The sequence below is a fragment of the Erpetoichthys calabaricus genome, chromosome 12 (assembly GCF_900747795.2).
Source record: "Erpetoichthys calabaricus chromosome 12, fErpCal1.3, whole genome shotgun sequence".
NCBI lineage: Eukaryota > Metazoa > Chordata > Cladistia > Polypteriformes > Polypteridae > Erpetoichthys > Erpetoichthys calabaricus.
Genome location: NC_041405.2, coordinates 104736031 through 104746473, shown reverse-complemented (window position 1 = coordinate 104746473; position 10443 = coordinate 104736031). Strand labels below are relative to the sequence as shown.

Genomic DNA, 10443 nt, shown 5'->3' with positions numbered 1-10443 from the left:
AAAGTATGGTATTTTTAATTTTTTCTTTTATGAAAATTTTCAATGCACATACCAACTTGGCACCAAACTCTTGTTTTGAACATCCACAGGAGCAGACCTCAATAGTAACCTAAGGACCACCTATAATTACAATAGGGTATACAGTATATTTCTGGAAAACAAAAGTTTCTTATGGAGGTGTGTTTTGTAATTTCCTTATTGATGTGGGGGCGGCACGGTGGCGTAGTGGTATCGCTGCTGCCTCGCAGTTAGGAGACCCGGGTTCGCTTCCCGGGTCCTCCCTGCGTGGAGTTTGTATGTTCTCTCCTTGTCTGCATGGGTTTCTTCCAAGCGCTCCGGTTTCCTCCCACAGTCCAAAGACATGCAGGTTAGGTGGATTGGCGATTCTAAATTGGCCCTAGTGTGTGCTTGGTGTGTGGGTGTTTGTGTGTGTGTCCTGCGGTGAGTTGGCACCCTGTCCGGGATTGGTTCCTGCCTTGTGCACTGTATTGGCTGGGATTGGCTCCAGCAGACCCCTGTGACCCTGTGTTCGGATTCAGTGGGTTGGAAAATGGATGGATGGATGGATTATTGATGTGGCCACTGGTTATGCCTAATTTAATGTTACTACTCAACTGCTGTGTTGTTTTCCTATTCACAGGCATTGTTATTCATGAAAACATCTTTCTAAACATATACACGGCCTTTCAAACGTTAAAATTAACTTTGACTCTTTCGCAGTATATTTCACATTGTCCTTCTTGTCTGTTAAAGAAGCCAAATGAGTCACTGGCTGCAGGCAGGGAAAATAGTGAAGACTGGTTTCCTCCTCAGTGGATTATGGACACTACACCACGCAGATCTCCTTTTGTGCCACAAATGGGTGATGAGGTAATTTTCAGATCATTATCCAACCTCTCTTATTTAGCTACATACAGTACAAGCATCATTTGAAACAAATTCTTGCTCAGTTTTGTGACAAGTGCTTGGAAACAAAGAAATTTTAAGTGAAAAAATGAAATATCAAATCTTTCTCTGCTTAGGTGATTTACTTCCGTCAGGGACATGAAGCTTACGTGAGAGCAGTACGTAAAGCTAAATCATACACTATCAACCCTCAAAAGCAACCATGGAACAAAATGAACCTCAGGGTAAAAATTCTTCTTTAATTAAAAACCTAGTTTTTATATGCATGCTGTGTCTTCCATCATATTATGCTTCCTTGGTCCCTACCTTATTCTCAATCATTTGAAAAAAGAAAAAAATCTGGCTTTTTACGTCTTAACTGTTATGTTCACATCAAATTGGTTGTTGCTTCTCACATCAAATTACCTATTTATATGAATGTGTATTGAAGTGTTTTCTTGTTTATGGTTGAATAGCTTTAATGTTAAGATCAATTACAAATTATCTGTAGTTTTTTTTTTTTTTAAAAAAAACGGTTAGCAGTGTAATATTCATTTCTACCACTGATGCTTTCTGGAATAATGTAGACCTTAAAATTTGACAGTTTTTTTTAAAAAGTCTGAACATTTAAGCATAGTACCATTTCAAAGTCATTTACTTGGATATCAGAATTTTTAGAATTGCTTTTGTTACCTTATTTGTGTTTATTTACAGGATCAGGAGTTCGTAAAGATTGTTGGAATAAAATATGAGGTTGGCCCTCCCACTTTATGCTGCTTGAAACTGGCTTTCCTGGATCCTATTTCTGGAAAAATGAGTGGAGAGTCATTTTCTTTAAAGTATGTACTTGTGAGATTTTTAGCAAAGTCCACAATATACTTGTCGTTGGTATTCTCCTTAGCTAAATATGTTTTCTACTTTACTTTTTGTTTGGTATATCATGCTGTTTTAAAGTTGTTGTTACATTTTAGGTATCATGACATGCCGGATGTCATTGACTTTTTAGTTCTTCACCAATTTTATAATGAAGCAAAAGAACAAAACTTGCAACCTGGTAAGTATACCTCAAAGAGTGTTGTGATTTTTGCCTTGTCATTTAAGGGGATGCAGTATAGTGCTTAGTCTTGAAGTCTTTTGAAATACTTTTAAAAGTTTTAAATATTGTTAAATACATTGATGTGCAATAAACAATTTGGCTTTAAAGAAAAATACTATCTCTAACATTTGTATTTTTGTTTTTCCTTTGCCAGAAGTACGTTTTCGCAGTATTATTGATGATGCCTGGTGGTTTGGAACTGTGGAGACTCAGCAGCCATTTCAGCAAGAATACCCAGATAGTCTGTTCCAGTGCTACACTGTTCGGTAAGAGGAATAATAACTCATAATTAATATCCGATTGTTTTTTGCATAGTTATTATACTAGTGTGAGCCTAATTAAAACCTGTAATAATAATTAGTATTTAGCATTTGGAATATTTTTTTCAGTGTTTCATTAAATGTTGCTTCTCTTCTCCAAATAAAGTTTAGTTTCCGATGAATGCCCAGTGGGTTCTGGGCAGTCTTTTGGCCTTGGAACCCCTGCATATTATTTTTTCTTTCCTCCCAGCTGTCTGACCTTACCTTTTTCTTTTGTTGCTTGTTCTTTAATATTGTCTAATCATTTTTTTCATGTAACTGACTTCTTGTAAAGCACTTTGAGCTACATTGTTTGTATGAAAATATGCTATGTTATTGTTGATAAAAACCAATAGTATTTTTAAGTTCTTGTTTTTTAAAATATATTCTGTACATACTTTTTACTTATTAAATGGTAATGGTAAAAAAAAATGCATGGTAAAGGAAAGCAGATTTTTGAATATTTGTTTGTGACCTTTGCAGTTGGGATAACGGTGAGAGGGAGAAAATGAGCCCCTGGGACATGGAACCTATTGCTGATGAAGGTATTTTGAATGTAATCAATATTCTATAGATAGTATGTGTATGTTTGTGTATATAAATATGTTGATGTATATTTGTGTATATAGGTATGCACCAAAGTAAATACATTCCAGGACTATCATTATAAGAAATGTCATTATCAGAGATAGATGTGCCACAGGAGGAATTAGATGATCTATTGTACTGACCTGGGGATGGAATGAACTAGTACTCCATTTCAGACAGTGATGGAATAGGTGGCCTTTAAAAAGACCGTAGTTTATTCCATGGCTAAAACTGCCATCTCCTTCATTCATTCCAAATCCACTGTTGCTGCCCCAGTCTTCAACAACTTCCAGGTGGCTCTCATCTGCTGGGTCTGCCTTGGAGCTCAAATATGGTCAGAAGCAACACCCTCTGCCTCATTTTCTCCAAACCCCTGAGCCAGTCCAATTCAGGATCTGTCATGAGACCCGCTGGTGTCTGTACACCCAAGCCAGTGGATTTTAGCAGGGGAGATGTTTCTTCTGCTTGCAGGTAAATGCGGTCTATCCATCCTCCCTTTTCATGTGTTGATACAGTTAACTTGCACCTGTTTTGTAGTCTACATTTTAGGTTCCAGAAACATTGTCTTACTTTTTGTGACATACTTGACAAATTGTTTTATTACTTGAAAAAAAATAATGAAATAACTATGGTCCATGTGAAATAACTAAGCCCTCAAATATGATGACTTTGCTTTCTTGTACACACAATATCAGCAGTAGACATCTGTTTTGTGCAGGGATGTTGCATAGGATTACTACAATGCTGTAGTGGATATATACATAAAGCTTTGTATGCTCCACAGCAGATTTTCTGCCAACTTTTATTATTTATTTTAATAAAGGTGCTTCGTTTTCAGGGGATTCTTTAACTAAGATATTACTGCTATATGTTTGTAGATAGTCGTATACAATTTGTACCTCAAGTGTGTGCCTGGTGCAAAGTACCAAATCCCTCGCTATATCGCGCTTCGCCTTTCGCGGCTTCACTCCATCGCGGATTTTATATGTAAGCATATTTAAATATATATCGCGGATTTTTTGCTGGTTCGCGGATTTCTGCGGACAATGGGTCTTTTAATTTCTGGTACATGCTTCCTCAGTTGGTTTGCCCCGTTGATTTCATACAAGGGACGCTATTGGCAGATGGCTGAGAAGCTACCCGGCTTACTTTTCTGTCTCTCTTGCGCTGACTTTCTCTGATCCTGACGTAGGGGGATTGAGCAGGGGGGCTGTTCGCACACCTAGACGATACGGACGCTCGTCTAAAAATGCTGAAAGATTATCTTCACGTTGCTATCTTTTGTGCAGCTGCTTCCTGAAACGACATGCTGCACAGTGCTTCGCATACTTAAAAGCTCGAAGGGCACGTATTGATTTTTGATTGAAAAACAAACTCTCTCTCTCTCCCTGCTCCTGACGGAGGGGGGTGTGAGCTGCCGCCTTCAACAGCTTTGTGCCGTGGTGCTTCGCATACTTAAAAGCAAACAGCCCTATTGATTTGTTTGCTTTCCTCTGTCTTTCTGACAGACTCTGCTCCTGACGCGCACTCCTTTGAAGAGGAAAATATGTTTGCATTCTTTTAATTGTGAGACGGAACTGTCATCTCTGTCTTGTCATGGAGCACAGTTTAAACGTTTGAAAAAGAGACAAATGTTTGTTTGCAGTGTTTGAATAACGTTCCTGTCTCTCTACAACCTCCTGTGTTTCTGCGCAAATCTGTGACCCAAGCATGACAATATAAAAATAACCATATAAACATATGGTTTCTACTTCGCGGATTTTCTTATTTCGCGGGTGGCTCTGGAACGCAACCCCCGCGACGGAGGAGGGATTACTGTATGTGAACTAGGGACCTCCAATAGCAGCCATTTCTTATAACATTGGCACAAGGTGGAAATTGAAACATATTTGTGTAGTTCTTCTAGAAAACTGAGAACACACTTGCATACCTCTTGCATCAATCATTTGGATGTGTGTACATAGGGATAGAAAGAGCAAGAGAGAGGGATGTATAGATATTTTTTCTTTAAATTCAAATTTCTGTTATTTTTTTCCACTGCAATAGCTTTTCCTGACCAAGTGGGAGATGGGGTGCCTGTTTCAGAGGACGAGTTGAAAACCTTACTGTATATACCTCAAGAAGGAGAGTGGGGAGCACGAACCCGTGATGAAGAATGTGAAAGAGTCATCCAGGGCATAGATAACCTTTTGACACTAGGTAATTAATAGTGTTTTTATTAACAGTTTATTGAAATCCCTCTCAGATTCATGGATATTAACAAGCAATGGAGGATAATTTTTGCATTTTTCTATGCTTCTCCTTTACAAACTTTTTGACAAACTGTTAGTATCTGATTTAATTTTAATTAAACATACGTTGATGTATGTCCTTGTATTACTGGTGATCTTCCTGTTTGCTTTTTATCTCTTGTGTTCAGTTGCAGTGAATATCAAAACACTTACAGTGTTTATCAAAGATAATTTGAAACTTGTACGCTTTGTAATAGAAATGCTTACAGTGGAGTACCAAAAGTGTGTCATGTTTATTATCATGTGTACATAATGTTTTGTAAATACTACAGTGATATTTTTACTTTCGTATCTTCTCAGAACAGCTGAAAATAATGAAATATCAACAAAAAGCAAGACACACTAGAACATGGGTGCCCACACTTTTTCGGCTTGTGAGCTACTTTTAAAATGACCAAGTCGAAATGATCTACCTACATTAAAAATTATGTACTGAGAAAAGGTCTATATAAATGTAATGAATTATTATTATTATTTATATTTATTTTATTTATATATAATTTATTTATTTAATAATATTAAATAATATTATTTATTTATATATATATATATATATATATATATATATATAATATATAATCCACATTACTAACCGAGAATGCTAAACTGGATGGACGCAGGGACATCCAGCCATGAGCTGTAGCCGCAAAAAGATGTACTGCGCAGGCGCCCCAAGAAATGAGGCGCCGCGAGAGGCGGCCGCGACCACCGAAAAGCCGCGACCACAGAAAAAAGGAGTGAGCACAGAAAAAAGGAGTCAAACGCAGGCAACGCACACAGCACCGCACGAGCAACCCCCCCACAAACACACACACGAAACGGACGGGACACACACACAAAGAGGACGATTCAACAAGCCCCTGGCACACAAAAAAAAAGAGCCCGCAAACCCCCACCCCCACAAGCAACGGACGGGACACACACAAAGAGGAGTATTCAACAAGCCCCTGGCATACAAAAAGAGAGAAGACGCTCGCGCCCCACCAACCTCCCCCTAAGGAGACGCCGTTAAAGCACACAGCGCCGCACGAATCCCATTGCACACGAAACGGGACGCACACAAAGAGGAGGATTCAACAAGCCCCTAGCACACAAAAAAAAAAGAAGCCGCGAGCACCACACAAAGCCCATTGGACACGAAACGGGACAGACTACGGACATAGCACACGAAACGTACACAAAAACGACGATTCAGACCCACGACCACAGTAACATAAATAACAAATGACACACAAAGCCCCATTTCTAAATGAACCGTCCGTATTAAACATACGTCATCTCAACACGTTCACAATATGCAGCATAGGTAGATCTCATTACAATGAGGCCCTATTAACCGTTCAACCGCAGAAAAGGCTCCATATTAACAGTGAGTGCGATCCTCCTTATTACTTATCCATATTTCTCACGCTCAAGGACAAACAAGTCATGAATTCATGATCACGGGTACAAAACGATACCGCTCGGATAACGGGACCAAACACAATTCACACTATGCAGCATAGGTGGATCTCATTACAATAAGGCACTATTAACCGTTCAACCGCAGAAAAGGCTCCATATTAACAGTGAGTGCGATCCTCCTTATTACTTATCCATATTTCTAGAAGACAAAATGTCTCGGCTCCAAAAACACAAAGCTCAACTAACACAGTTACAGAAACGAACCCAAATGGACAGACACACTGAACGTAGACGCATGCAGGGCGCGTCTCACAGTGCTGCATCGAAACAGGCATGAGTTCAAACCGAAAGACCTCGCGTCTCAGACATACAGAAACGGCAGCGAGGGGACAAAATAAATAAACTCAAGACGTCTACACCGCGCATCTCAAATGCCGGAAAACAAGCTGGCAAGACTCCAAAAAGAGAAAGCTCAACTGACCGACATACAAAAACGGACAAGGCTCAATACAAACAATGCACGCCGTATACTACAACGGGGTTCTCACACAGCACAAGCAAATCGATTACAGCTCCAAAACAACAGGTCCCAAATACTGGACATACAACGACGCGCCTCTCAAACGGCACAAGCAAAACATACACGTCACGGGCATCAACGCCAGACACCTGCTAAACGCTTGCGTTAGCTGACAACGCGTTCAATAATGAGTCCACTATTCAGGAAAATTCATTAGGATTAATGAATGTCATTTGCAATCATTGTCATTCACTTAACTTCCCTAAAGAAACAACTAGCAATACAAGTAATGAATTTACACGTTGTTCTCAAATGGGTCAAATTAGACTGCCTCCTTTACATTCATATCCTGAATATCCACAGAAGCTTCTAACTAACGATGTACCTAAAAGTAAAAACTTTATGAACTGCATTAGATCCTACAATAGTTCATTTGCTTTTGCATCTACCGGAGTAAATATCAGGCCACCAAAAGGCAATGACCCATACTACTTTCGCATATGTCCACAAATACTGCATCGCATTGGAACAGTGCACCCTGAAACAAATCAACAACGCAAATATGCACAAATCTACATCCTAGATCCAGATGACGCAATCTATCAATCAAAGTGCTGCATCGCAACAGGCACGGATTCAAAACGAAACACCTCCCGTCTCAGACATACGTTAACGGCAGCGAAGGCTACAACGGGCTTCTCACACAGCACAGACAAATCCATTACAGCTCCAAAACAACACGTCCCAAATACTACACATACAACAACGCGCCTCTCAAACAGCACAAGCAAAACATACACCAGGAAAATTCATTCGGATTAATGAATGTCATTTGCAATCATTGTCATTCAGTTCACTTCCCTGAAGAAACAACTGGCAATACAAGTAATACATTTACACGTTGTTGTCAAAAGGGTCAAATTAGACTGCCTCCTTTACATTCATATCCTGAATATCTACAGAAGCTTCTAACTAACGATGTACCTGAAAGTGAAATCTTTATGAACTGCATTAGATCCTACAAATCGGTATCCACTATGAACATTAACGATGGCACTGCACGTGACATCCGTCTTGCAAAACTGTTAATTATTGATGAATGTACAATGGCATCCAGTCACTTACTCAACACCATTCATAAACTTCTACAAACGTTTATGAATAATAATATTCCCTTTGGAGGAAAGGTACTTTTATTAGGAGGAGATTTTAGACAGTGCTTAGCTATTCTTCCACATGCCATGCGCTCAGCTATTGTTCAGTGCACCTTAAAATACGCAGACAATTGGCATTGCTTTCAAAAGATACAGTTAGTACAAAACATACGATGTCCAGAACCAGATCATAACAATTGCTTATTACAACTGGGAGATGGTACACTCACCAATACAGATGGACTTCACCCAGATCTATATTACTAACCGAGAATGCTAAACCGGATGATGGACGCAGGCACATCCGGCCATGGGCCGTAGCTGCAAAAAGACGTACTGCGCAGGCGCAAAAAGAGTCCGCGAGAGTCGGCTGAGGAGCCGAGAAAGGCGGACAAAAGAGGGCGAGAGAGGCGGATGAGGGTCCGCGAGAGGCGCAGGCACAAAGAGTCCGCGAGAGTCGGAGAAAGGCGGACAAAAGAGGGCGACAAAGGCGGATGAGGGGCCGCGAGTGGCGGACAAGACCACAGAAAAAAGGAGTGAGCACATACAAAAAGGAGTCACACGAAACTAAACACACCAAAAAAAAAGAACAGACGAGCGCACAACAGCAAGGCACGACCACACACACACACACCCACCCTACAGGCACGGGACGGGACACACACCAAGAGGGGGATTCAACAAGCCCATGGAAGACAAAAAAAAAAGAACACAAAACCACCCCACAGACCCTACAAGCAAGGGACGGGACACACACAAAGAGGGGGATTCAAACAAGACACAGGAACACAAAAAGAAAGAAGACGCTCGCGCAACAACAATCCCCCCCACACATCCATAAGAAGTGACACCCAAAGCCACATCTTCTAAAGTGAACGTCGACACCTTCACACTAGGCAGCATAGGTGTCGGCATAGGTGTCAAGCCCATGGAACACAAAAAGAAAGAAGACACTCGCGCAACAACAATCCTCAACCCCCCCCCCCCCCCATCAATAAGAAGTGACACCCAAAACCACATTTCTAAAGGAAACGTACATATTAAACATACGTCATCTGAACACCTTCACACTAGGCAGCATAGGTGGATCTCCTTACAATAAAGCACTATTAACCGTTCAACTGCAGAAAAGGCTACATATTAACAGTGAGTGCGATCCTCCTTATTACTTATCCAATGCACGACGTAGACTGAAACGGACTTTTCGCAAAGCGGTGGCAAATCAATTAAAACTACAAAATAGCGCGTCACAAATAATGTACATGCAACAACGCGGCAGTCAAACGCCACAAGCAAAACATGCCCGTCGCGGACATCAACGCCAGACACCTGCTAAATGCTTACGCCAGTTTGCTGACAACGCCTTCAATAATGAGTCCACTATTGAGGAAAATTCATTGCGTTTAATGAATGTTATTTGCAATCATTGTCATTCACTTAACTTCCCAGAAGAAACAACTGGCAATACAAATAATGAATTTACACGTTGTTGTCAAAAGGGGAAAATTAGACTGCCTCCTTTACATATAATCACCACGGACCAAGTGTCATTGAAACAAAACCAGAATAAAGCACGGTCAGAAATTAAAGACAGAGTAGAAAGGAAAGTAAAACGTCATAAACAGGTTAAACAAGGGGGCCACGCACATGGACAGCAGGTTACAGATAATGAAGACCGAAATTCAAAAGCTTGAAAAACATGAGCTCAACTGACCACAGATACAAACTGAAACGAGACAAACTACGGGGTCCGCAGTAGTCCACAATGCACCACGTGATAGTACGGACGAAGCTCTGTATTACCGGTGGGGGACTCCAGAATGACACGGGCAAACGCTCCGTATTAAACGTGCGTCATCCGGACACGTAGCTGCCCAGCGGGCACGGGTTCAAAACGCCGGGGGTAGGCGAGCGAAGCGAGCAGGGGGCGAAGCCCCCTTGTATTATTACAATTCCTCAAGCCTTTATCTGCGACGACTTATTGACAGACAGATTTGGAACAGCAATCTCATTAGACCAAATGCCCCTTTTAACACAACGCACTATATTATGTCCAAAAAATATTAATGTGGAAAACATAAATACCCAAGTCATTCCATTACTTCCTGGAGAGACACAACTCTTTCTAAGCTCTGACAAACTTGACTCTGATCACAACAATAACCATCTTCATTGACATTACAAGTTCTGACCTGGAATTACCTTT

At 40.6% G+C, this 10443-nt stretch overlaps 1 protein-coding gene across 1 annotated transcript in view; it reads left to right on the top strand.

The window, feature by feature from the left end:
- The window catches only part of brwd3 (bromodomain and WD repeat domain containing 3), a 183440-nt gene that overhangs the window by 108600 nt on the left and 64397 nt on the right, over positions 1 to 10443 (top strand). Inside the window, 7 exon segments of the mRNA XM_051934489.1 lie at positions 754 to 870; positions 1023 to 1130; positions 1600 to 1724; positions 1857 to 1939; positions 2136 to 2247; positions 2764 to 2825; positions 4915 to 5067. Coding sequence (XP_051790449.1) covers positions 754 to 870; positions 1023 to 1130; positions 1600 to 1724; positions 1857 to 1939; positions 2136 to 2247; positions 2764 to 2825; positions 4915 to 5067 — 760 coding nt within the window.